This window comes from Pseudonaja textilis, chromosome 14 (genome assembly GCF_049901715.1).
Source record: "Pseudonaja textilis isolate UNSWEBS1 chromosome 14, rPseTex1.2, whole genome shotgun sequence".
NCBI lineage: Eukaryota > Metazoa > Chordata > Lepidosauria > Squamata > Elapidae > Pseudonaja > Pseudonaja textilis.
Window position 1 is genome coordinate 11,555,297 of NC_142003.1, and position 27,996 is coordinate 11,583,292.

Below are 27,996 nucleotides of genomic sequence, written 5' to 3' on the forward strand. Positions count from 1 at the left end.
GAAGCCAAACTGCTACATTTTAAATGAAGAAATCAGTAAACTTGGGTTTCCTGGCTTCATCCCTTCCAGAAATCCTCTGTCCCACTTTCTGCCCAGAAAGGTTGAGCGGAGGAGAGTTCTGGCATCCACTGGCAGCTCTTCTTTGTGGGACCATAGATCAGTGGCTGAGCTCTGATGGATAGGCTCCTTCCTTCTCCTCAGTCCCACCCAAGGGACCTTATCCAAATGGATTATTTGTTCCCAGCATTCATGGGGTTTTGGGTTGCCAAGCAACTTTGACAGTAGTAATGTGAGAGTCAACTTTTGTGAACATCAAAAGTGTGTTAGCAATTTATGTTCTCTGACATCTTTGCTGATCACTGTTCCTCAGACTGGCTTCTTCTTCCACCTTAGACCATTGAATCTGTAGTCTTATTGCCACAAGAACTGGATTTATCGAACTTGGGTGTGACTAAATCCAGCACTCACTTTCTCACTGCTGGTAGCAAAGGTGAGTCAAGCTTTTATGATGGGCTCCTCGTGCGAGTGAGGGGGAATGAGCCATTGACTTCTGTCTCTGCTGGTTGTGAGCTTTTGCATTGGGGTGGGGGCTAGGTGTTCAATGGGCAACCATTGGTCTGAGGCAGACCCTCAATGTCCCATTTTCAGGATAGAGGGACATGCAGTTTCTGGCAATGTTTTGTTATTTGGAGAGGGTACAAGAAGTGAAGGGCTTTGGGAGAGGCTTTAAGGGGTTCAAGGCAGCCATTGCACCCCTCACAAATTCTGAAACCCAAGAAAAAGAGACGATTTTTAAGGGACAAAATGGGACGCTTAAACTCAGAATTATAAGACCCTTAATGTCTCCAAGTCCAGCCCCCTGCAGGCTTCCTTAACAGTCATTTTGGGTTTGTTTAAATGTGCCACCGTTCGTGTGTGTGTGTGTGTGTGTGTGTGTGTGTGTGTGTGTGTGTGTGTGTGAGTGTTTTGCCAGCTCTAGGAGTTATTGGATGACAAATGATTTGTGTGCTTTGCTTTAGGGGTCCTCCGGGTGTGGGATGCATCCTCAGCTACCTGCGTGCATAGCCAGTCCCTGCCTCACCTGCCAGCAGAGTCCAAAGTGGACGTGATCGGACAGCACAGCCTCATGCATTGCAGTCTAGTGCCAGTCAAAAGTGAATTAGTCTCTGTGAACGTTGACCGCAATATCTGCTTGTATGATGCACAGACACTTGAGCTCAAGAAACAGGTACCCAATTTTATCACTTTCCAAGGAAGCAAAGCCGCAGACAACATGGTGGAGGGAAAAGGCATGCAGCTACCTATTGGCCCTTAGAAGTATTATTTTTATGTGGGTCACTATGTTATCACCAAAAGGTTTTATGGACATAACAATAGGATGTGGCATCTGCAGATACTATGATGTTCAAGACCCCCACCTCTCAGATTGCACACATAGGATCCCAAAGCTAAATAGAAAGCTTTTTTTTTAAAAAAAGTAAACATTTCCCACAATCATCAGTTCTCTCAAGGAATTGTATTTGATTTTGAGCAATGATGAAATTTCAAGAATTCAAATTGAATTAAACATTTCTGTATGCCCAAGTCTAACAAGTTTGCTAATTTCATCCATCCATACTGTGATCCTTGCTGTACTCTGGCAATGCTGCAGACTGGCAGATCTTTAGCGTGGCTCCAAGTTGATTAACAGGATTCCCACTGAATTCAGCAGTCCTAAGCTTGACCAGCCTGCCTAGGCCAGAACAGAGCTTCATATTCGCATGTGCCCTCTTCCAAAGTGGACAAGACTTTCTCCTCTGCTTTTTCTTCTTTCTTCCTACATTCAGCTTTCACGCCATTGACAGATTCTTTGATTCTTATTTCTTATTTAGTTACTTATTTATTAAATTTATTTGCTGCTCATGTCTTCATTAAGGTGACACTCTGGTTCTTACATTTCTCCCTTAGTTTTCAGGTTATAATGGAGAAGTTTTGGATGTCCGGTTCGTGGGTCCAAAGGACTCACACATAGTTGTGGCAACCAATAGCCCCCAGCTGAAAGTATTTGAGTTGTCATCTTCAAACTGCCAGATTCTACCAGGCCATTCAGGTGAGAGATGGGAGACACTGGCAGTTTCCATCTTTGACCTTTACAGTGTGATGATTGTGCAACTCCACTTTTTGGCTGATGGAGAAAGAAATCTCTGTTCTTAAGCTCTCTCCTGTGTCCTGCAAGATGAACTTCCTTAGGAGATGGACCTGCAACGTTTCCTGCTTCCCCGCTTGGGTGGATCAGGTAGACAAGAGTGGGGACAGATGGTCCTTTAGGTAACCTGGTCTCCTGCCATGTGGGGCTTTAAAGATGACAACCAGCATCTTGAATTGCACCCAGAAGCAAATTGGCAGCCAATGCATCTTCCACATTGGGAGCTACACATAATGTGTCCAAATACAATATGGACAGATTCTCAAGTAAAAACTCATTTATTTGTTTTCTTGGCTATCTGTGATATTCTCAGGAGTCTTCTCCAACAGCAGAATTCATCTGTACTTGGCAGTTCTTAAAAGTAGGTAAATACAATCTTAGATTAACAGCAACACATGACATATCATACTATGTTGTCATTTATTTTACAAAAAGAAAGACAAAATGGAGAAACCATGTGTGAAGAACTAAGTACATCTTACGATTCAATAGCTTGTAGAACCACCTTTAGCAACAATAACTTGTTTTTATCAATCTCTCAGATCATTGTGGAGGCATTTTGGCCCACTCTTCACATTGCCTCAGTTCACTGAGGTTTGTAGGCACTTGTTTATGCACCCAGCGTCTCTCAGGCTTTAGCTGTCGGATAGATGGCCTCACATTTGACTCTAGAATACTTCAGTATACAGAGAAGTTCATGGTCAACTCAATGACTACAAGGTTCCGCTGGGTCTGCAAAACAAGCCTAAATCCTGACTCCTCAACCACCATGTTGGCGGTTTGTCTGAGATGTTTGTGCTCCTTGGCTGTGTTTGGTTTTCGACAAACATGATCCTGTGCATTATGGCCAAACGTCTCGTCCGTCCAAAGGACAGTGTTCCAGAAGCCTTGTGATTTGTTCAGATGCAGCTCTACAAACTGCAGCCCTGCTGTCATGCTCTTTTTCGAGAGGAAGCATTCTTTCTGACAACCCTTCCAAGCACACCATACTTGTTCAGTCATTTTGTAATTGTACTGTCACGGACTTCAAATTTGCTAACAGAGGCCTGCAGAATCCAAGATGTATCATAGTTTTCATCCTATAAGATGCTCCAGACTATAAGACACACATTACTTTTAGAGGAGGAAAACAAGAAAAAGAAATCTGCATCCCAGCATCCATGTGGTATTCATTTGGCTAGCGTCCTTGCAGAAAAAAGACTGGTCAGCTTCGCAGCCCCAGCACGTGGCTTGTCAGGGCTCCGGTCCATTGCGCCCACCACTGGTCAACTGAGCTGAGCTGCTGCTGGCGGGGAACTCTGGAGCCTTTGCTGCCGAGTAGCTGGTTGGCGGTTGGATCAGCCTCCCAGAATACGGCCGATCAGCTATTCTAGGTGGTGTGGATCATCGCCGCCCATTTGCTGCCTACCCCTTTGCCACTAATTGCCGGGACCATTCGCTACCGATCACTGAGCCCATTCCCCGCCACCCCTCGGTGTCAAGTGGACAGCAGTGATCCACGCTGCCTAGAACAGTTGATTGGCAGTATTCCGGGAGGCGGATCCAACCGCCAATCAGCTGCCCAGCAGCAAAGGCTCCAGTGTTCCCCAGAGGCAGCACACCAACACCCCCACCCCACCCCCACCACAATGTTCACTCTATAACACGCACAGACATTTTCACCCACTTTTGGGTGGGTGGGAGGTCATCTTATCGTGCGAAAAATAGGTAGCTCTTGGGTTTTTTGCAACTTTTCTGAGCGTTGCATGCTCTGACCTCCACTCCCGGAAGACTAGCACTGCCTTGAATGTTTCCCCCTTGTGAATAATCTTCCTCTCTGCAGAATGGCGGACTTTAAAGGATGTGGAAATGGCCTTTATAGCCCTTCCCAGATTGATGGGCAGCACCAGTTGCTTCCCTTGAAATCGTTTCTGATGCCTTTCCCCTTTGGCACTGGGTGAACCTCAGCGCTGGGGGCCCGCAAACTCCTAAAACTTTGGCTTGTATAGAGGTTGTCACAACTGCTGAGGATCGGCTGATCAAGGGCACCAGAACAGCAGCAGCACCTCCTCCTACCAGCAGTCAAGGTGTACTTTTTCACACATGGCTTCTCCGTTTTTACTTCCTTTTTATAAAATAAAGGATGACATGGTATAAAATGCCAGGTGCTGGTCTTCATCTGAGGTTGCATTTACCTATTTTAAAGAGCCGCTGAGGACCAGGTGATTTGTACTATGTCCTGATACATAGAACCGTATACATACCTACTTATGTAGACCAATGCTTTATACATATTTATGTATGTATTATGTGTTTTATTAGCATTGTATATTGGTGACCTCTAAATTCCATATGCTAAATTTTAAAAAAACCCTTTTTCAGATTTGTTTCCATTTCAGAAACTACGATGTTTGCTACCAAATACCTCCAAAGTAGTGGAGAAATATTTGTAAGCATTCCATGACTTCTTGAAAACTTAATAACTGGGAAATTGTTAGTCCAATTGCAACAATAATCTGAACATTTGCTGGATACCAGATATTGATATGAAATGGTTGCTCCAAAACTATGTCTTTCCCTGTGTTTATTCATGTGATTTAATCATCTTCTGCAACTTTCTTGCAGATATTGTTCTTGCCTTGGATGTCTTCCGAAAGGGGAAGTTATTTGCTAGCTGTTCAAAGGTATCAAGCATTTTAATTATTAATTCATTTCAGAAGTGACGGGAACATTAGAGTTTGAACTTCATGCATGGTAGTTGTTGGGATATCAGCAAATTTAGCAACTGGAAGACATTTCCTATGTCTTTTTAAGCCGGAAGTTGTCAAACTGTTCTTCATGACCTCTTGGAAAATCATGAACAAAATTCAGAGAGTTTCCCATTCAAAACTTGTTGGAAAACCCATCTCGCGTGTCCTTCCCCTTTTGGAAGGAGAGCATACTCAGCAACAGGAAGGTCCCTCTGAACAGCACTTTTTTTTGGGGGGGGGGGATGTTGCTTTGTAGTTGTCATGTGGGTCAGTCCCCGTACCCCCCAGCTTGGCAAACGTTCAGAGTTGTTGGGGACCTGTGCATAGCCTGGTTTCGAGGTTCAAATGCCACCCCCAGGCCATCACATGATTGCAGTTTGGGCACTTGGCCTGCACTGATGGCTGTTTACAGCATCCAGCGCCCCATAGCTGGTTTTCAGGGTTTATTTATTTATTTAGTGTATGGTACATGTTAGCCAGGGTTCATCGAGGTGGCTGGCTGCCTCTGTGAAAGGAATTTTTTCAGGCGGTGTTATCTTTGCGCCCAGGACGTCTGAATGCTGGTAGGGAATCGGGGGAGGCTCCTTTCTTGCCCTGCGCGGTTTTACTGACGGGAATCGAACTGCGAGCTGCCGACCACAGCGGTGCACAGGCCCAGATGTTCCTTCTGCACTGATACTAATTAATGACAATTAATGCTAATATATATTGCTAGTCCAATTAATGCTAATATATATTGCTATTGTGTGGGATGCCATGCACTAAATAAGGAAATGGCACTTCATCTTGTCTTGTAGAGTTTAACTCGGGAGTTGAGGAATATATAATAGAATATGTAAATAAACTATTTCCTGTTTGCCTGCCGTAGATTTAGATTAAGGGCAACATGCATACAGAGATACTCTGGCAGTGAAGTTGTTTGGAAAGCATTTGAATAGTTGCACTGCCAACTTTGCCCCTCTCCACCTGAGTATCTGAACGTCCTGGTGCCCGGAGAGACTTCTGCCCTCTCCTGCCCAAACTGGTCCTGCAGGAAATAAACCCCTTCATTTTTTTTCGAGGGTTTCCCTATGCCTATGGATTTGTTAGTTTACTTTATTTATGGGAGATTATAAGTACAAAAGATTCCCTTGGTGTTGAACAGTAATATAAACAGAGTTCAGAGAGCAAAGAAAAATGTTGGTATGGTGAAAGAAATGCAAACCAAAAGGTATTAATGACCTTTGTAAAGGGTAGGTAACCCCTAAACTCTGGTAGAGGCAGGCTGGAGGAAGACACACATTTTCAGACTTCCCTCTCATTTCAGCAAGGCCCTGCTGTTCAGAGGAGCAATTTCTACAAGTACTCCTCAGTGCCGTAAAGGAAAATCGGCTGGGAATTAAGGGAGCAGAGGAGCACTACTGATTTTGATGGTTTAGTGGGGAAAGAGAGAGGTTTCTTTGCAGGATGCAGAGTCAAAGAGGCGTATGAGGTAAAAACACCAGCTAAAAAGAGCTGTGGATTGGGGCCTAAAGCTTGAGGTCACTGAGGGTGATGGCAATGGCATTTATCATAATAAACTATGATAACATCAGAGGCACAACATCCCACAAAGGACTTTGCTTAGTACTTCCATTGTAATGGCTGATGAAAGTATATAAGTTCTGTTTTTTGTGGTGTGGTGTTATGACACTCATTTTGCCATTCCTCCTCCCTTGCAAACACTACTGAGATGTTGGTGTGGACATCAGAGTACATTGGAGGCTTGTTTCTGTGTTACCAAGCTGTCAGCAACTTCTTCCATGACTTGTTAGGACCTCAACGTGATCTTTCCAAGCCTTTTTTGACATTCAGAACAAAACAAAAGACCTCTTCTGCTTTCAGGATAAGACCTTCCGGATTTGGCAAATGACAGAAGATGGCCAGGTGTTGTGTGTGGCTCAAGGGATGGGCCACACCCATCAAGTGGGTGCCCTTGCCTGCTCCAAGTAAGAGAAGTCCTCCCTCTCTCTCCTCTGCTTTTATGGACAGTCCCATGTGAACGATGGCTGGGATACCTGGTAGCCCTTCCTTTCCTTGGGATGGGTTTGAGGGCACAGTTCATGTGGCAGGTGGCCAGGTTTTATTAATTCAAAGAGGCTGCTCCACACTCTGATGAGGGTTGGGACACATCTATGATCCCAAACTATCACGTGTTTAGTACCCTGGAAATGCCAGAAAAGTAGGAGTAGCTTCTCCTTTGGCACTTCTATATTTTCACTCCCGATTCTTAGAACAGAGTCTTCCACTAGAACAGGGCCTAACAGACTTGGCTCTTTCATCCGGGCATTTTGGAGAAGGCAAGTACTAGGCATGGCTGGTCTAGTGATGACAAGAACCAGGGGAGACAGGGTAACAGTCTTCCAATATTTGAGGGGTAGCCCCAGAGAGGAGGAGGGGGCCAAGCTATTTTCCAAGGCAAGGCAAGGAACAATGGATGGAAACTGAACAAGGAGAGGTTCAACCTGGAAATAAGGAGGAATTTTCTGACAGGGAGAACCATCAACCCATGGAAGAGAAGTTGCCTTCGGAAGTTGTGGGGGCTTCATCACTGGAGGCTTTCAAGAAGAGATTGGACTGCCATTGGTCAGGAATGGTGTACGGTCTCCTGCTTGAGTTGGGGGGGTTGGACTAGATGCCCTACAAGGTCCCTTCCAACTCTCAATCTGTTAATTCAGGGAGGACATTTTCTTCAGGAGTGACATACATGCCTTTCCGAACCAATTGCTGGGGAGCAAGTGTTGGAGGTGATGATTCCCTCCCACTTTGGGGGAGCCCAGAAGAACCTCTCTGACTGACCCCATTGGGAGCAAAGCGCTTGGAGCCCCCTCTGCTGCAGGCGCTTTATGGAAGCCCTTCTCACTGTGACTCCTGTTCAGCTGCTGCGCTGCAAGTCATGCAGCTGCTTCTCTGAGCGGCTTAAGGCCCAGGAAAGCAGCCGTTGAAAGCTCTGAGATTTTTGGCAGAAAGCAGGTGCACCAGGTGGAGTAAGCGGGGCCTGCAGTTACTCTCAAGGTGTGTGCTGTGCACCTGAAATCTTCTTATCACAATCTGGGGATTTTTCAAGGCAGAAACAGATCACGTTTCTTCATTTTGAGCTGATGCCAGGACAAAGAGGAACTGGAACATTTTTCAAATTCCTTGTGTGGCTTCCTTTTGAAGTCTAAAATGTGTCTGTTTATAAAAACAGTCCCTATTTTGACAGGTCATGGGGAGGAAATTTCAATTATCAATACATAGCAATGCTTCCAGAGCTATTTTTTTTAAATCTGGAGGGACAGAATTCTTGTCAGGGACAATAAGTTACACTATGGGATGTATTTATTTGGTCAGGGTTCCAGCCAGGCATGTTTAATTCACGTCAGCCTTCCAATGCCGAAGTCAGGAAACAAACACCAGAAGAACTGCCTGTTGTAGTACAGTGACTCTGTGTGTGTGTGTGTGTGTGTGTGTGTGTGTGTGTGTGTGTGTGTGATTTGGGAAGGAGTCCTCTCACTCAGAGTGACTCTGGGCAGTGTGCATTTCAAACACAGACACCATATAAATGATATAGCCCATCAAGAGGCCCTTAAAGTCGGGTCGGGAAGGAAGGGAGGACCTGCCAGGCACCAGTCAACCCAGCCACTGGTCGCTTCTCTGTGAGCCCCAAGCGAGTGGCAGCGCCAGATCTTCCAACCCTTCCAGAAGGCCTCACTTCCAGGCCCAGCATATTGGCAGGAAAGCCCTGGACTCAGCCAGCCGGATCTTCAGCACCTGGTACGCTTTCCCTCAGTCCCTTGTACCAACAGTCAGGCTAGCTGGAGGTGTTTTCCCTTCATCCTCTTCTTCAAGCCTGAGTTAGTGTTTATTTAGCCAGTTTTGCCTTTTCTCTTCCCAATCATTTGCAGGCTCTCCAATGCTCTGTGATGAGAGGAGTTTAGCCTATAGTGGTTTTTTTCTAAAGTTTTTCACCTACAGTACAGGTAGTCCTTGACTTGTAACCATAATTGAGCCCAACATTTTTGTTATTAAGCAAGGCAGTTAAGTGAGCTTTGCCCCATTTTATGACCTTTTATGCCACAGTTGTTTAGTGAATCACATGGTCATGGAGCCAATCTGGCTTCCCCCATTGACTTGGCTTGTGGGAAGAGGATGATCCCATGACCCCAAGACAGGGCAACAGCCATCGACACATGCCAGGCGCCATTTGATCCCATGGCCCATGAGGTGCAATGGTTGCAAGTGTGGAAAACACTCATAGATCACTTGTTTCAGTGCTGCTATGACTTTGAACGGTCACTAAATAAAATGGTGGTAATTTGAGGAGTACCTGTAAAAACTTGTTTCTACTAAATGTATCTCTCTACTCTTGGAACGAGCCTGTAGATGAGGGATCGGTTTTGTATCCATAGTTAGAATATGTGTATAATATAGGTACACTCAACATTGCTGTCATAAAACAGCTACTACAGGGGACCTGGCACCCATTGACTAAAAGACAAATTAAGACACAAACGTATCAGTAAAAAACTTTTTTACTAAGCAGACTCCTTTATCTCCCTTGAAATGCCGCCCATGACTAAATTGCCAATTAGCTGTACAAGGCCAAACTGAGCACAAAGTGAACACGGAGCTTCAGAGTTTAAACTGACCAGAATGAACAAAGTTGCTTCCTGCAAAGGCTCATGTCCCTTTGCTCCTCTTTTATGTCTTATGGGAGGGCCAATCACCTCCAAGCCTTACTCCCAAGTCGCCCCTTCTGTCTTAGCTGCTCTTGCCTTCTGCTGCTCTGTGCAAGAACGCCCTGGGAACGGGCTCCCCCTGTAAAAGTAAAAGTCTGCACTACTCCAGGGGATCCTTTGTGGGGCTTAAATTTCTATAAATATTAGTAACTATTTACTGTACTTGGAGCATACCAGTTTCCTAGGTAAGTTGCCAGGTTAAAAGGGTAAAAAAAAGGCCAGGTTAGAAGGGAGGAGCAGGAAGGGGCAGTAATGAGCAACCTTCCAGATGGGACATTTCTTTGATTATTGGAATAAACAAAGGCAGAGTATAAATTGGACTATAAAATAAAATAGCAGCTATTTTGTGAGAATGCTTACAGCGTGCTCCCTAAATTCTACTATTATGGCCCTCAACAACTTCCCTGCTCTGGCTTCTCACTGCAGTGTAGAGCTCTGATCCTGTGAACCTTGGCAATTTATGTATGGACTTCAACTCCCAGAATTCTCCACCCAGAAAGCTGGCTGCAGAATTCTGAGAGTTGGGAGTCCACACATCTTCAAGTTGCCAAGGTAAGAAATGCTAGTCTAGAGATTATTCCCAGCAGCTCCAACCAAATGGGTAAATGTAACTGTCTTCTTATGAAATCTACCTGCGCAAAAGAGGGAGAGTGACAGCCAGCATCCAAGCACCTTCGGTTGAGTAAGATGATAACCTCTGGGGCCTTGGAGGAATGTTGACAACCTTCAGAATGGCAAATTTTGGAAGGCGGACTTATTACTGAGAATTTTGGCAGTTGGTCATCCTGGGAAGCTGGACTTTGTCCCTGGAACTTGTCATAGTTGACAAGCAGTGCTCTAAACCTCCAGCGTAGGCATTGCTGCCACTAAATGTTCTCTTTAGAGGGCTCTAGGAGAGCCTTTGCCCACCGTTCAATTTGGCATTTAATCACCTTAGCAATATTCAGTCCTAATCGTATGAGTGTTGGATGTTTTAATGCATTTACCTTGCCTCATTTTTAACATCAACTTCCCAGAGAGGAAAAGCAGTTATGAAAACAACAACAATAATAATGATAATCACCATCTATATCGCTCTTTTTCTACCTGGTTTGTCTTTTTTTCCAGAACAAAAGAGAATTTTCTGATCACAGCCAGCCAAGATCGCACAATGAAAGTGTGGCTTCTTCCTAAATTTCCCACCATCAATGAAAAAGAGAACCAGATAGTGGTGTTACAAGCCAGACAAACAGAAGTGGCACACGATAAGGTAATACATTCAGAAGATCTGAAAAGCTGGGATTGGAGGTGGATGCTGGGGTGTGTGGTTTTTGTGTGTGTATAAGTGTGTGTATGTGCCTTCAGGTCAGACTGGACTCTGGCCACTGCCTGGACAGGTCCCTGCAGGTTTTTCACCGCATTTCTGCCATGATTTGCTATCGCCTCCTTCCTTGGGCTGAGAGATACTGACTGGTCCAAGGTCACTCAGTTGGCTTTGTGCCTAAGGCAGGACTTTCTAGAACTTACAGGCTCCTGGTTTCTAATCTGGTGCCTTAACCATTACACCAAACTGCCTCTCCAATGCAGATGCCGATTACAAAAGCAAATAGAGTGGAGTGGAAGGACATTTCTATGCTCTGCAGAATCCAGTCAGAGGGCCTCACCAAAGGCAACCTGTGATGTTTCTGGATCTGGAGAATGTCATGTTCAGGATGAGCAGTGAACAGATCTCTATATAGATCACTCTATGCTTCATTTCCTGACTATAATCAAGAGTATGCCAATATCTGTCACCTCTACCCTTTTCTACCTGAATCTTCCCATCCGTTTTCCATCCTTAATTTTAAGAGAGTATTATGTGTGCATGCATTTTAACACTGGTCATGCTTGGTTTCAGATCAGAATTTCTGTATTTTAGCATTAAATGTTCTATGTTTTTTAACAAAAGTACCGTATTTTTCGGAGTATAAGACACCCCCCCCCCCCAAAAAAAAAGTGGGTGGAAATGTCTGTGCATCTTATACAGTGAATAGAGGCCTATTTTTGGCCTCCCAAAGCCTGTCCTGTTTTTGCACTCCCCAGTGTCCAGAAGCACTCTGCAGGCCAAAAAGTGCCCATTTTTGGCCTTCAAGGTGTCTGTAGGTCCCGGAGGGCAAAAATGGGACCACCGGAGGCCAAAAACGGGCACTTTTCTTGGCCTGCAGAGTGCTTCTGGATGCCAGGGAGGGCAAAAATGGGATGGTTTGGTTTGTGGTCTAGAAACTAGATTATATTAATAGAAGTACTCAGTCAATTACCATTCTAGGCCAAAGAGATTTTAAAAAGCTAAAAGGAAAAGTGTTTTTAACCTGTTTGCTTTTTCATATGGATAGCCAAAAATACTGATTTGGAATGGTTCTTTAAAGCTTTAAATTCTTGTTTTACTGTTTTCCTTTCCTATAACAATCCCTCAAGCTTCATTGTTGCTTCAGATCATAAACATGATGTTAGGTAGTCTGTAACTTCACACACGCACACACACGGGGCGGGGGGGGAGATATGCAAATCTTATAAAGCAGCCTGACTGGATTCATAATAAAAGAAAAGCAATCTATGTCTTGGCTGTAAATTATTAATTAATTAATTAATTACTATTAGATATTTTTATCCTACTTTTATTATGTTTACCTTTTTACACAGCAACAACCCTGTGAGGTGGGTTAAGCTGAGAGAGTGACTGGCCCAGAGTCACCCAGTCAGCTTTCATGTCTAAGAACTCACAGTTTCCCACTTCCAGCCTGGTGCCTTAACCACTAGATTAGATAAATGAGGTAATTGCAGATTTCATAAAATAGACTTGAAGTGATGTGAAACACACCTACCTAAGAGGAGTTTGAGCTGTCGAGGTTCCAGGGATCTTCCACGCGGCAGGGCAGAACGTAGCAATGTGCGCCATAATAAACCTTCCTATAACTTGATACACCACTGTTCTCTCTTCATGTTTAGGATGTTAATAGTGTGGCAGTGTCTCCAAATGACAAGCTAGTTGCCACAGGTTCCCAGGACAAGACAGCCAAGCTGTGGAACTGTGAAAATTGTGTGCTACTCGGAGTCTTCTCTGGACACAAACGTGGCATCTGGTGTGTGCAGTTCTCCCCAGTAGACCAGGTCTTGGCCACCTCTTCAGCAGATGGGACTGTGAAGATCTGGGATCTGCAGGACTTTAGCTGTCTGAAGGTATTTGTCAGATTTTGCAGCAGAAATTCAAATCCAAAAAACACAGATGACTGATTCAGCAGGATTCATTAACTTCTTTATATACGTAATAACATATTAAGTAAAGTTTACAATATCAATAGTAGATTCTTCCAACTTGTAGAAAGTTACAGGCAAAACACAAGCAGAGAAGAAAAATAGTTTCACTTTAGTTCAGCAGGCAAGCGAGTAAGTTTCAGTTTCTCTTTTAGAACTGAGAACGGGGAGCTAAGCCACGCCCCGACTCTCTCCCAGTCTCAGCCCCCAATGCAGGTCCCATTGGCTGACCTTGTTAACCGTGTCTGCCAGTTCATGAATATTCTTCATGAATATAGTTGTGGACAAAACATTTAGCAGCTTACCTTAATGCATTTCCAGCTAGTAGAGAAATAAAAAATGCACTTGACCAGGGTGGGTGGGATAATCTACAAGAAGTTAGAAACTGTTGCTCTGAGAGAAGTTGGAATTTATTTATTATAGGAGCAAGCAAGAAAAAAAGAACTCTGCAGAAAAAAGATATTCAAAATTATGGAATGCTAAATAGTTCCCTTCATTATTGAATAAGACTGTTTCAAAAATGAACAAAGCACTATTTTTATTAAATGGTTGTGTCTTGTAAATAATAATAGAAGTAGACATTTTAAAAGAAAAAAATAGCACTAAAAGACTGTTCTAACTTGGCATTGCAGGTCATTAAACACGTGACTGTGATTTGCAATTTTACAAGCTAAGAAAGCATTGATTCCGCTTGTCAGAAGCCAGTTATGAAGTGCGCAAATAGTGAGCATATGACCTCGTGACACTGCGACAGTTGCAAGTGCAAGGACTGGCCATAAAGTTACTCTTTCAGTGCTAGCATAACTTTGAAAGGTTGCTAAACAGGACAGTTGTTACACAAAGTCTTCCTGTAGATATATTTTGGTTATGAAAGCTAACAACCTTGTTTGGATTTGATTGGAATAACAGATCTTTGTATGGAAGTAACATTTTAAAGTATTTTTCCTTCCCGTTTCTCTGACCTGTGCAGTAATTTAGGTGCCTGAAGGAATTAGACTGTCCTCAGTATTCATGCTCACCTCTCATCTTTCCTTCCCTCATCAGACTTTTGAAGGTCATGATGCCTCTGTGTTGAAGGTCATCTTCGTGAGCGAAGGAGGACAGGTGCTTAGCAGGTATGCCCACCAGAAAAAGAGATTGTTTGCTGAGGCTGATGTGGCAGAACTTGCAATGTCTCCAAGGAGGGCTAGTAAAACTCTGGCTTGGAGAGCTGCTGCTGGCCAGGGTGCTTAATCTGTGTGGCCAAAGGTATTTCCTGTGTTGTGATAAGAGAAATAAAAAAATGTTACCTGTAGATAGGCAAAATACTTCTTCATGTCTTGGCTAGTAAAAAAAACTATATTTAATCCCTTATTCCACCAGGCACAGGAATCTTATTCCCTGTTTCTGCCCCTGTCTAAACGTAGCAGTTGAAAGAAACAGCCCTTCTAAACTGTAACTTGCAGAACAAGTCAAAGACAGATAAACAGAAGAACGGCACATAATTGACCCCCTTCCAAAACCACGGTACCTGGGAACAAGGTTTTACGTGGTTTCTTAGGTGTCCTGACTGGGCAAGCAGTTTCACTTCACGTGACAGGACTTGCTGCTTTCTAGGAAAGAGTTGCCTGGGAGAGATGCAGAGATGCAGGCCCGGATCCACAGCCCCAAATAAGAGAAAGTGGGGTCAGTGATCGGCACACAGGTCCCTCTCCTGGGATTCCTCCATTCAGACAGTTAGCCTATGGGATAAAACAGGGTTGGGCTTTCCTCTGGCTCTTTGTTGCAGGGTGAGGTTTTCTGAGGGAAAGGAGAGGACATTGGCAATCACTTTCTGCTGGTCACAAGATCAGTGTGGATTTTTTTCCCTCTTTGATTGATTCTGTTCCAATTTATCTTTACTGAACTGAGTTTGGAATCCCATTTAGGATTTCTCCTTTCCTTGACAAACTTTTTGGGTGAAGTGGGGAGAAACCACCCCTCATTCAAAATCGAGTGTCTGGCCTCAAATTCCCACAATGCCTGTTTGTCTGCCTCTCTTCTACAAGAAAGAACATTACTGACAAATACAGAATTCCAGCTTTTAAATGCAGAATTCTGTTCGTTCAGGAGGGAAGTCCCCACCCCGCCAGCCATGGGAAATTTCATGGCCATGGCCACGCCCTGGCTTGCTCACTGCTCCCGTTATAAGTATTCTTATTTTGACATACAGTAGATTTGAGGATAGTTTTACTTCTGTTTGGGTTTTTTTCCTCTTCTGTTCTTGCTGGGGTTCCCCCCCCCCATTATTTTAATTCTGACTTTTTCACAAGTAAACCATCTTGAGTGCATTTTCCTTTCCAAAGATGGGAGGTGATGCCAAATTGTAAATGCCCCAGGTCATTCTTGCTTCTCTTTCCCCAAGTGGTGCTGATGGTCTCCTGAAACTCTGGACAATCAAAAATAATGAGTGTGTGAAGACTTTAGATGCTCACGACAACAAAGTATGGGCCTTGGATGCTAACAAGAAGGATGATACCGTGGTGACCGGCTCCACAGATTCAAAGGTCTTATTGTGGAAGGTAGAACCTGCAAAGTTGGCTGATCTTAAGCTCCCAATTCTAGCCTGGCTTATCTGCTTTACCTTCTTTTTTTTCTTATTTTTGATCTTTATTATTCTCCTTATTAGGCTTCCCTAGGACTAAGTATTCTAAGCGACAGGATCCTGTCACAGTATTGATTCAATCTGTAATAAAGGGCTGCCATTTCTCAACGACATCGGTCAGTGCTACTTGTTCATTTCTTCATGGAGCCAAGCCCGTCAGTTTATCAATCTGTGCCATTGATTTAAAATTTGGAAACTGAAGTCATTCAGGAATTCCTCATTTTCCCACAAACATAGAGCGACAACTGAACAGATCTTATTGTGATACCTGTTAACTTGGTTGATGTTAATGAAAGGCCAGAGCTTGGTTGATCTTAAGACCTGGTAATTGTCACATGAATATAGATGGAACCTCAGTTAATCTGGTCCTAAACAAAATAGAGCCAGGCTCTTAAATTGAAACAAACAAGTACTAGAGCAACTGATACAGATTTGGTGTGATGTATTCAGTGTTTTATTTCCAAAAGCATTCTGCACAGCTGAATTTTTGAAAGCCCCTTTGAAAGAGCTTTTCAGTATTATTGTATTAATACAACCAAATACAAGCTAAATCTGCTTCTAAATCTGCAATAGTACCTAGACTTACAGTGCTTTACACCACTCTCTGGGATGTTTACAATGTTTCCCCCAACAATCTGGCTCCTCATTTTACTGACCTCAGCAGGCTGGAAGGCTGAGTCACCCTTGAGTCAGTCAGGACGAATTCCTGGCTGTGGGCAGAGTCAGCCTGCAATACTGCGTTCTAACCACTGCTCCACCAGGGCTCTTTCATGGCCACATTTTGCAAACCAGCATTTGCTGCTGGGTTTTACTATTGATTGCTTAGCTTGCTGCTTCTTTTGTGCAAAGCACTGGGTCTAGAAGTAGCCTCACTTACCTTCCTGATTCTTCAGGGGAGAAATCCACTTAGATGCCACACCTCATTTAGATCAGCAGTAGGGAGGACAAAAGCACACCTGTGTTTTTTAGGATAGCTCCTGAATTTCAATATTTTAAAGTGACTTTTTCCCCAAATATATTTTGTCCAGGTTTTTGTTTTGCTTTTCTACAGTTCATTAATACAGGTAAAGGATGGAATGTAATAACATTTGGTAAGAGAATATATATACAATGCTTTCTTGGTTGAGTCCTCCTTAATATTAATTTAAAAATCTACTATGAATTAATTTTGCAAGCTGTCACAAATTTGGTAAGTTTCCCATATTGCATGTACCTAAGAGTCTTAGATCTGTCCTTCTTCAATAGTTCACTTGGATTGCAGATTACCAGAGGCTGCAAAGAAGGAATGGTATCATTCCAGCTTCTAAATTTAATATAAATACAGTTCTTACCAAGAAGAATTTTGGCAGTTGAGATAGCAGTCAGCATTTTTATTTTGGGGTTGCATCTCTTCAGACTGATAGGAAGCATTCAGTACTTGGGATTGGCTGGTACTATTCCAAGGGGTGTATGGATGAATTGTTGCTTTATAGCAGTTCCATTTAAAAACAAGGCAGTCTGCTAAGCTGCGTACTCTACTATTTTAGCTTTATAAGAGAAAGAAAACTTTTGTAGCATAAATTGCTCTGGAAGATTGCTCTGTATTTGTGATACATCTCTCATCTTTTAGAATACTTATAAGGATTGATCTTCTCATTCCAGGGGTAACTAATAGATCGTTTTGCACTTTTTGTGCAATAGCTTATCTGAAAGGCTCATTTTCAGATAGGTGCCAAGATAGCAACTGGAACAGCAACTAAAATCCAGCTGTTAATTAATCCTCCAAGAGTCTCCCAGGAAGGGATCCCATACAAGTAAATCCTAAAGTCCAGTGGGCTGGTCTGAACTCCCCCCTATTGAGTTCCACCATTTCCACCACTCAGGACTCCTCAACTTTAGAAAGAGTCAAGAACCACTGAGAGGATTTGATACCATATTTTCTTCTTTGTCAGAGCTTTGTCTCCAACTTCAGAGGAGGAAACAGAAATATATATCAGTCTGAGTCAGAACTGTTAACATTCCAAAGGAAGTGTTGAACTTGATATACAGATGCACAAAATTTCCAAATGTGGCATCCTGTTCTGCTAGCAACTTTTATTGGTGTCATTCTATGGTTATGCCGTAGATGTACTTCTAGAAGATCGGAAATTTGACCCACCAATCTAGTAGCACAGGAACAAGCTCTCAGAAAGAGTGAGACTTATTGTAGACTTATTTATGGGAAGACTCATTTTAATTACCTATATAGCTTAGAGACAACCAGGAGTAATCATGTAGGCCAAGCTACTGTAAAGACCAATTGCTATAAGAAAAATATTAAGAAATAATTTAAGGTACATCATAACATAATTAATTAGATAAATTCTTAATAGATATGTAATGGATTGGATTATAACCTACCAGAAGATCTCCTGAATGGTAGGTAACTATCATTTTTAAAAATTAAATAATAAATTCATTAAAAATTCAACCTTTTCATATAAAACATATCCACATCGTTGAACATGTTTCAGTCAGTCAATAATATGGCCTTGAATTACTTAGTTAATTTTAAAAAGAAGAATGTTCATATTTCAATCCCAAATCTGAGCCAGATATTGGAGCCGGAGGGGTTGATAGAATTTTGTCTTCTGGGGCAGCTGAAGAGAAAGTGAGGATTAACGAACGTTTTCTCCTCCTCTGGTTTTGTACGTGTGAGTCTGAATCCAATTCCAAATTAGTTATATGGAAAAGAGTCAATTTACATCTCATTTGAGAGCATTCCAGAGATGAATGGAATGATTCAAGATCAAGAGAGGGAGGAAGACGCAGGGCTTCCGCCAAGGAAATGAGTTCATGAAATTATGAGACAAATTTAGCCTCCTTAGTGGAATAACTTGGGCAATAACCCAACGATTCAATCACCATGTTAAATTTGTCCAGTAAAAAGTGTACTACAAGCAGCAAGAAGAACAGTGATTGAGGGGAAGAAGCTGTCTTTCCAGCTCTTAGCCTTCTGCAGAGTAGAATCCTGAAGGGGAAAAGTGTTCAAACACCAGCCCGCTGATGCTCTGGGGCTGCAAGAGCCCCACTGTCCCACATTCCTGGAGAGTGATGCTTCCTCCTTGTGCCATTGCAGGTGACAGAGGAGGCTGTCAGATGCTCCCTGTCTGTGGTCTATTGCTTTCCTTCCAAAGCCATCCAAAGATTTTGAACCATAAAGTCACTTCCAATATGTGCTGAAATCTAAAAGGTTCCTAAAACAATTTTACTCTGGACTCAGAATAATTGGTATGATTGACAAATGAATGTGGTTGCACCTTTTCATGGCTATGTGCCCAACAGTTTGAAGCAATATTGTGTTCTGTGCATGGTTGTTGCTTTGGTTCCAAAAAGTTGGCAGGTTCTCATGTGGTTCAAAGGTTTTACTCTCTTCTGAAGCACCAACCACTCCATTGGGCAATTTTTCTATTTGTGTTTCATGTCTCTATCTGTTAAAAGGATGTCACTCAAACAGAACTCGAAGAAGAGCAAGCAAAGCAAGAGGAACAGATCCTGAAGTGAGTAACCCTGAGCAGCATTTCAGCGTGTTTTCATCTTCCAGTCGTTAGGCAAGAGGCGCTGCCCTCTCCAGCTGACATGGCAGGATCTGCTATTCTCTGAGTTGATCCCACATGCTTATATAAAATTATTAGCATATAGTTGGTATTCTGGATGAATATCTGAGCTTTGCTTTTAGGTATTTTGGAAAAGGTGTAATTGTGCAAAGAGAAGTCTCTAAATTTGTTTTGGGAATCTGCCACGTGTTGTGTGTGTAATTGGTGTCATCTAATTGCTTTTTAATGTATTGCTTAATTAACTGCAATAAATATAGTGTATAGGTTGCAGGCTTGCAAATAAGATTATAAAAAGTATGAATTTGCATAAAATGTCTAATTCATTTGCCTGTTATAAAAGAATGCTGTATTTGAATTAGGGAGCTGCAGCTAAAAAAACACTTGAACAGTTTCCATGTGTGACAGCTTCTCAGCAATTCTTCTTCTATCCAGCCAAGTGGTTACCTGAAAGGGTTATATAATTGACACTGACTGGGGTCTCGGTCCCATTTGGCTGGTGTAGCAAAGTGCATAACTCCCAGCTAAGGCATCAAGAATAGTCCCAGCACAATTGGATTGTGGAGAAGGTGGACTAGATGCTTCAGGGCAGGATGAAAAGCTTTTTAGCTATGCTGAGGGAAGGGACAACTCCCTATGAGCCCAAACAAAAAGTAGAAAGTACATGCTTAGGAATTTTAAATTAAGGAGTTTGTTTGCACAAGTGGAACCAGGCCTTTCAGCAGAGCAACTCTCTTCTGGGCTACCTCCGGCTTTCTTCAGTCCATTGCAAGGTTGCAGTTAGACAGAAATGGCCAGGTGGTCGTTGGTGTTATTAACATTTTGGGAAATCCTTGACAAATTTCCCAGGGCCTTCTAATTCCCTTGAGCTCCTCACCTTTGCAGAATTACTATTAGAAAGGAAACCATTCCCTGCCTCTCGGTCTGGCAGAAGGGCATCATCTCTTGCTGCCATCTTATCTCCATCTTGCTGGCTTTGGTCAGTCAGTGGCTGTACGAGTGTGCTTCCATGGGCCACTTTGTGTTTCGGTCAGAAACACAACTTTAACGTTGTGGTAAAAGCTAAATGGCCAACACAACAGAGGAATGGGGGTGAACTCAGGTGTAGAAAAAAATTCCCCATGCGAATCTAAGAAAGATGGTGGGTCCCTTCTCACCTGCCTTGGCTTTCACTTTAGTCCTGTGGCCCCCGGCTCTAGCTAGCAGCTCCCAGCCCCCATTTGCATCTTCCTGTCTTCCAGAGACCAGGAGCTGGCTAACCTGCTGCACAAGAAGCAGTTCCTGAAGGCCCTGGGCTTGGCGCTCTCCCTGGACCGGCCTCATACGGTGCTGACCGTTATCAAGGGTGAGTGAGACCTTATTTCAGGGGAGTTTCATCAGGCACGCCCATCCCCACCCCACCCCCGAGTCCCACTCAGTGGCCTGACGCTGCACATCACACCTAAGGAGGTCTGATCAGCCTCCATAGGCTTATTTCCAAGAAAGCCCAAGCATTACTTTTTCAAAGGGTTTGTTGATTTCCCCCAAATTTCGTAATAGAATTAATTGTTTTGTCTATGAAACACCCAGAGATATTATGGGGTATCTATATAGACATGTAAATGTGCAGCTAGAATCACAGTCTATCATAATTACCAGTTTGCTGGATGGGGAGGTCTTCGCTTAGAAGAACACAGTTGTTGTGGATGTGTTGCTATTGGGAGAAAAAAACCCCAAAAGAAAACATATTTAGAGGGCAGGCTACCTGCACCTTGGGCTAGATCTGAAACTTTAGTTCAAGAGCCAATCTAAAGGTTGCAAGAAAAATCATGATTTTTAAAGCTACAGTAGACAATAAAATACACAGGAAGAGTAATATTTGTCCTATTTCATTAAATCAAATTTAATTTTGTACTAAGATGCCCCACTTCGTTTGTGATCTTATTTTCTTATGAAGTGTATCCCCTGGTCCAACATCTAAAGGGACAGCCAGGTTTCTCAGTCTCAAAACATTGTACATCTTGACATACAAGGATGTTGTAATTATATTATTATATCAGTAAATATATAATTATATAAGGATATTGTACTTGTCCTTTAAGGGCATTAATATTAAAAGATATCTGCAACATACTACATTTATTCAGATGAGCATGGTAAAAAATTGCAGCCTGGGTGTCCAGTCACACCACCGGTGGTCATTTAGCGATTGTCCAAAGTTACTGTAGACCTCTCCAGAGTTACTTACCTATGTTTGAAATCCTGATGGCTACCCCACCACGGTCGCATTTTGGGTGCTTGGTAACTGGCTTGCATTTGCAGAGTCCTGCAGCACATGACTGCAGCTTTTCATGGTTTTTGGCTTTTTTTCAGCATTTACTTCTGGATTACGGCAAAAGTCACCTGTTGCATATAATGGATTCATTTAATGACCATCACAAAAATGGTCATAAATTTGGATGTGGTCACCTGGTAATGAATGCCATGATTTATGACCATAATTCCAGGGTCAATTATAGTCAAAAGTCAAGGACCACCTGTAGTTTGTCCAACACAGCCTTGAGAATATGATGGAGGGTGGGTGACTTTCTTAGTAGAGAGCAGGATCACAGGTGCAGTTGGCCTTTCAGCTCTTCGTTTTTGTCCCATTGTTTTCTGCCCACCGGGAATTTGATCACGACTGGTCATCTTGTCTCCCTTAGCCATCCTGAAGGAGCCCAGAGGAAAAGAAGACTTGGCCAGGAATTTGATGAAGTTGCGCAAAGACCAAAAGGGTCAGTATATACCAAGTTGGCCCAGCTTCCGCATGCACATGAGTGGTTTTTATTTTTAAAAAAAATTTAAATGTATTTTAATGTATACAGGTGCATGCAGACATCTGTGTGTACCAAAGACAAACAAGGCAGGTCATAGGAGGAAGTTCTGCGTCCAGACTTCTTTCTTTTTATTGAAAATTGGCCCTTTGGAGGGACACAGTGTGGTAAAGTGGTGAAGATACCAGGCTGGAGAAAAGGAGTTCTAGTCCCAAAATCCAGCTAGAGGACCTTGGGCTAGAGTTGCTCAGCTTTAAGAAAGACTCGAGATAAACTAAAAGTAGGAATAAAAATAGATGGCGCAGAAAAAGGAAAATAGAAAAGAAAGAAAAAAGAATATAGTAAAGAAAATGAAAAGTTTATAAAGAAATGACTTCCTCCTTCACAAGTATTTTAGTAACTTCACCACCTTTTCTAAAGATGAAACAAATCTCCTTTCCCCATCTCTTATCTATAAACAATCCCTTAAAAGCTCATCATTCAGTCCTGATCACCAAAAGTCCATTAAGGGCTCAGAGATAACCCCATATCTATTTTAGATTTGATCAAATAAACCAACTTTATATTCCTTCTTTTTAACAATTTTAACAATCTTGATCTTTAGTTCCTTCAAATTAACATTCTAGAACCTAGTTTATTTTCATTTTTTTCTTTGTTCCTTTTCACAAAATTATTCAAAACTTTAACAAGCTTCTTCTATAGGAAAATTATCCAGGTCACTTCTTAGTTTGTTACTTGTATTTGTTACTTTTAATTATTAAGACATCAGCAGAATTCTTTTGTATATCCAGAGTAGCATTTTTTTTACATATTATTCTTGTAGCCTGTCATTTATAAATCCATTTTTAGTTCAGACCCAGATCTTTGTATTGTCTGGTAAGATTTATTTCTCTTCTGTAACATTTTAAATACTCTACTTAGAAGCAGACACTCTTAATATTTATTTGTGGCTTCATTGTTCAAAAATATCCTTCAGTGTATTGAATGTTAAAATATTTTGCTCCATACTGTATTTGTAAGTCAAATGTAGGTGTTCTTTTTCTTTAATTGTGATCTTTAGTTCCTTTAAATTTTCTCCAGTGTCCAACTTTCATAGTCTCATCATTTCAAAACTTCAAGTTGGTTCAAAATGCAGCAGTCCGTATAATTCTGCATAAGTTGAGATTTGTGCATGTGTCACCCTTTTTATGGGAACTGCATTGCTTACCAATGAACAATCTAAGGGGCTATTTGTCACCTTTAAAGGCCTATTCCAGCCCACTGGAGCAGGAAGGCACAGTATGTTGTGGATCCCATTGATTAGGGAACTAGGAGGACTAAGGAAAAGGGCCTCTTCTGCGGTGGCTCCCTCGCTCCCTCCCTTAACATTTCCCTGGAGATAAGATGGACACATACATACCCCTTCCAACTTTCTACTTTTCTGGGATGCCCTGAAGACAAGGATTGGAGGACTGATTGACATGGAGCCAATAAGGTGGCTGTTGTGATTGTGTGGTTGCTGTCAACTGGCCATGTTTGTTTGTTTAATAAAGTAGGCCAGTAAGAGGCACATCCTAATCTCACAGCCCTTAACAGGGCAGGTATGAACTCGGCAGGCCCTCATTCCTAATGTGCTTCTCCTCCCACCCCCCACCCCCAGAGGCAGTTTTGAAGTTTTCCATCACGTGGAACACCAATACACGGAACTGCCTCGAGGCCCAGGCAGTGGTGGAGATCCTCCTCAAGCATGAGAATCCAGAGGATCTCTTGAAGTATGAAGGGATCAAAACTGCGGTGGAATCTCTGCTGCCCTACACAGGCAAGTGGCTCTTCTTCCAACTTCATCAGTACATGATGACCCTTGTTTCTCCAAGAAACCTGCGCTTAAATAGGATGAAATAGACTTTAACTGTTGAAATGTACATTTGATATTTTGGGAAATAGAGACAAGTTCTCCTTGTGTGCTCAGCTCAGTTTTTAGTGACGGCCCTATCACAACCTAACAACTCTGATTGCTCTGCAGGTCTGGGCTCTTCATCACGTTTCTACTGTTCAACCCATCGTGGCTCACCGCCAAAGTAGGGCCTGTTTACCTGAGTACCTTATAGTGTCTCAAGCAAACAATATATGTGGAACAGTGGAAACCCGCCCTGCCCCCCCCCCCATCCCATTTTCAATCTTTTAGGTCAGGGGGATTTTCAGTGAGGGCAGAGTTTTTCCTGAATTCTTCTTATATCATCCGGCTGCTCAGTGAGACTCTGTGCAAATCAGCTTTTTCTGCCAGACAGGAATTGGTTCCTCAGTCACAAACCTGGTTTCAGGGTGGGTGTGCGCCTCAGAGGGCAAAGGGGGCCTTAGAGTGCAGATGATCTTTCCAGGAAGGCCTCCCCAAGGTAGAAAAATCCCTCTAGGTAAACTTCTCTAGAACCAAGCGCCTCTCCCTTCTCCTCCCCCCCCCCGCTTCCCGTAGCTCCAGGCAGAAGGGAAATTCCCAAACCATTTGGCAGCTTTGGGACTGAGCTCTGTCCAAGAAAGCAAAGTTCAGGGAGTTTCATTATTATGTAATCAGATGTAACTTCCAATTTTCCTGATGGGCCTGCAGCATCTTATGTTGCTTTGAATGTGAAGCTAAATATTTCTCTGCTGAGGGTTTTTTTTTTTCCTTCTCAGCCTTGGAAAAGATTAACTATTAGCTCATATGATCTATATTAACAAAATTATAATCATGTGATTAAATAAGAAATTGCCTAGAAATATGAGATCATGAAACAGTTCATGGACATTTGATAAAGTTGGTTGACAATTCTTTATTTTGCTCCTTGTTGGAAAAATTGTATTCAGATATTGACAGGAGACAACTATGTCTCCTACAATGCAGCGGTATATTTATTTTTGCCCTCTGTTTAAAGTGCCTGTGTCTCTTGGTTATAGTAAATTTCCTACAGGAAAAATACTGTGATTGCAGAATTATTGTCAGGTCTGCTTCTACTCAAATCCTGGGAAAGAAAAACCCTTCAGTGCTTAGATTCAGAGGAAAGGTACTTTTACTAGGAAAAAAGTGACTGCAGTTAATCCAGGCAAGATCTGAGGCAAAACCCCATGAAACCACCCTGAGAGCCCCCACCCCACCCCTGTAACTAGGCAACCAGAGTTCAAACAGTGGCCCAAAACCCTTGATTCAGGTGCATTGTCCCTGGCTGCTGCAAACCAAAGCTTGAAGAAATGCCTTTTTTCTTCTTTGCAGAACGCCACTTCCAGAGGCTGGGACGGCTACTCCAGGCCTCCATGTTCCTGGATTTCATGTGGCAAAACATGAGGCTGGCTGAGGCTCCCAGGTGGGACGAAGACATGGAGACGTGACGGCTGAAGCTTTTCTGCCAGTACTTGTCCACATCCCAAAACAGTTTGGCCCTCCCTCACCAACAATGTTTTAAAGAATGCTTTATATAATAAATATATAATAAATACATGCTTATTTGTATAAATAAACTTGTCTCATTTGCTGGTCCATACAAGTTCTCCACCTCAGTATCTTTTAAAAAACAACACACCTAATTCCTTAACAATAATTTTCACAGATGAACTAATCTACATAGTTTCACAGTCACCTTTTGGGAGGGTGGTGGATGGCATGCTTAGTTCACCGAGCTTGCTGAGCCCTGGTTGCTCTTCACTATAGAGGATTGAACAAGCCACAGTTGATACGGTTGGGACAACGCGTTAAGGCTAAACCAAACAAGCCAAATGATAATCCAGTAGGGTGCACGGATCAGGTCTCGCTTCTGCAGGAAGATGTCGTGGCCATAAAGGCAGGAGGACACCTGAGCCTCTGCTGCTCGGACTGTATCCCCAGGGGTGGTTGCTTGGGCGAGACGAAGCAGGTGGGGATACAGGCGAAGGGCTTTGCCTTGCTCCCATCTCTTGCAGCTGTGGTGAACAGGACCTTACAGAGGGCTTCAAAGTAGAGATGCAGCAACCTTTAGGTTAGCACCAGCTTAGCACAGAAAACAGGATGAAGTGAGGAAGAAAGTCAAGATTCCTCACTTTTCTCCTTGTTGCTCTAAGGAGGAGAGAGCATCTCGCTCAGACTTTCAAAGTTCCATTATTACACCCTTTAGCAAAAGAGTTCCAGTGGTCCTTCTGGAGTCTGTTTGCTGATCTGGACTACCTCAAAGGGCTGTTTTATTTATCAATGTATTCGATTTTTTAGTGCCTCTCATCTTGTCCAGAGGCAAATCTGGGCAGCTCTCAAACATAAAAACTGCTGGACATTAAGATGACGAAGAGCAGAGTGAGGAAGAGTACCTACCACCCACCATACAGACTGTAAACAATCCCAGCAGAGCTGTCAGGCTGGCTGCATCAAATTCAGTGGCTCTGGTGCCCATGATGATTATCTGGATAGCATTAGTACAGTACAGAAGACTTCAACCTTATAAGATGGCCAGAATCGCCTTGTAGTGAGATGGGCAGCAAACACATTTAATAAATAAAAAATACGTAACCTAGCTTGTCTTAATGTGCTTTATTTGCTTATTTAAGTTTAGATATCTAGCAGTGTGTTGCACACTAATTTCCAAATTTAATACACACCCTGTTGCTGTCCATGAGTGGATAAGGTTGTTCCCCATAACAGGAATTATTATTCTGTGAGTGAAAGAAGTGAGGAAAGTCTCTGTGAAATGCAACTTGTTGAACTTTAAAAAAAAAGGGGGGGGGGAAGAGACAAAGTAAGTAATTTTATTTTTCACAGGTAGATTGCTTGGAGTTTGAAAGAACACATATTAATTACATGTCATTTTATTATTTTGTATTTGTATACCTCTAACAACCTTCAAACCTCTAGACAGAAATCAGTTACTAAAATATTAAAATACATTAATAAGTAAGGAATATTAAAAGTATTAAAATGCCTCCATTCCAGTATATCATATTAAATATCTACTGTAGACCCCAACTTGGATACGTCAGCCAACAACTTCGTATCAACTATGTTGATAGTTGAGTAGAAAGTAGGATTACTAGAACTTCTAAGGGCCACGCAGGACTCAGCTCTACTTGCCCATCTCTTTTGTTTAGGCAGAATTGGGTTAAGTCCTTCACAAAATATTCTCAGTGCTCCACACAGATATGTGTCAGCTCCATCCAGCATGGCGAAATGGCAGCCCGTTGCAGGAGGTGATGTGACCCAACCTGGTGAAAAATGTCCCCTCCTTTCCCTTCCAAGGCATTGGCTCCAGGATGAAAGCTGTTAAAGTGATGCTTTCAGCTTGGTCTCTCTCTAGGGAAATGGAGGTGTATCCCTCAGTGGAAGAAGGTCATCTTTTGTGCCGCTTCAGCCAGACCCTCTGACTTTAGAAGGGGACAATTCTCAATTCTAACCTTGAGTAAGGAACTCGGTGATTCCTTCCACACACAACAGGTATTTTGTATATCAATAAATCTTGGAGTCCAATGATGTCAGTTGGCACTTACTTTCTTTTCCACAGCTGGGAACCAGCTGGGCTGCTCCAGAGATCTCTGCAGAGCCCTTCTGGTTAGGCTGCTACATTTTTGGAGGATTTCACAAGGGGAGGGGCGTGGGGGCACAATGGGACCACCAGGCAAGGAGCCCACACCAGAGGAGGGAAGCAAATGGACAGGTTCTCCGGAAGATTCCCCTTCAAAGCCCGGATGGTTCTGCTGCTGCTGGCTTAAGGAGGCGCTTCCTGGGGTGCCAGATGTCTGGAGAAGCGTCTCTGTGAGGACAAGGTGGCCCTCAGGATCAGAGGGACCACTACCATTCCCAGAGCTGCTGGACCACCTCTCTTTCCCAGAGGCTGGACTGGAATTTCCTGAGGTGGAACTTCTACTTGGAGAACGAATGCCTTGGCCCTCGAGTGAGCCAGTGTCTTTGCTTTGCATCTTCTGGCTGAGGTAAACCTGGTTCCTCTTTGGCTGGGCTGTGCAACTCTTGCTGCTGAGACTGGGGGCTTCGGTGAGGTTTGGCAAGGAGCTGCCTAAGGAGGGAGAGGCAAGAGCCAGGAATTTGCTAAGGGGGTTTCTGTACGGCTGGAGAAACAGGGAGGGAACAATGCCTGTGGTTCCATTGTACCTGGGAAGCCAAA

General features: G+C 43.0%; 2 protein-coding genes across 4 annotated transcripts in view; one reads left to right on the forward strand and one right to left on the reverse strand.

The window, feature by feature from the left end:
- TBL3 (transducin beta like 3) overlaps positions 1–25,378 on the forward strand; it is a 34,467-nt gene extending 9,089 nt beyond the window's left edge. For both annotated transcript variants that reach the window (XM_026704010.2, XM_087912555.1), the window contains 14 exons: positions 394–490; positions 1,020–1,228; positions 1,948–2,089; positions 4,790–4,848; positions 6,778–6,881; positions 10,761–10,902; positions 12,618–12,848; positions 13,968–14,038; positions 15,307–15,463; positions 19,006–19,064; positions 20,360–20,463; positions 21,800–21,871; positions 23,550–23,708; positions 25,134–25,378. In XM_026704010.2, the coding sequence (XP_026559795.1) occupies positions 394–490; positions 1,020–1,228; positions 1,948–2,089; positions 4,790–4,848; positions 6,778–6,881; positions 10,761–10,902; positions 12,618–12,848; positions 13,968–14,038; positions 15,307–15,463; positions 19,006–19,064; positions 20,360–20,463; positions 21,800–21,871; positions 23,550–23,708; positions 25,134–25,249 (1,722 nt within the window). In that variant the 3' untranslated portion in view covers positions 25,250–25,378. The remainder of the gene's footprint in view (positions 1–393; positions 491–1,019; positions 1,229–1,947; positions 2,090–4,789; positions 4,849–6,777; positions 6,882–10,760; positions 10,903–12,617; positions 12,849–13,967; positions 14,039–15,306; positions 15,464–19,005; positions 19,065–20,359; positions 20,464–21,799; positions 21,872–23,549; positions 23,709–25,133) is intronic.
- A 1,021-nt stretch (positions 25,379–26,399) lies between these two features.
- NOXO1 (NADPH oxidase organizer 1) overlaps positions 26,400–27,996 on the reverse strand; it is a 46,368-nt gene continuing 44,771 nt past the window's right edge. For both annotated transcript variants that reach the window (XM_087912556.1, XM_026704026.2), the window contains exon 8: positions 26,400–27,983. In XM_087912556.1, coding sequence (XP_087768682.1) covers positions 27,350–27,983 — 634 coding nt within the window. In that variant the 3' untranslated portion in view covers positions 26,400–27,349. The remainder of the gene's footprint in view (positions 27,984–27,996) is intronic.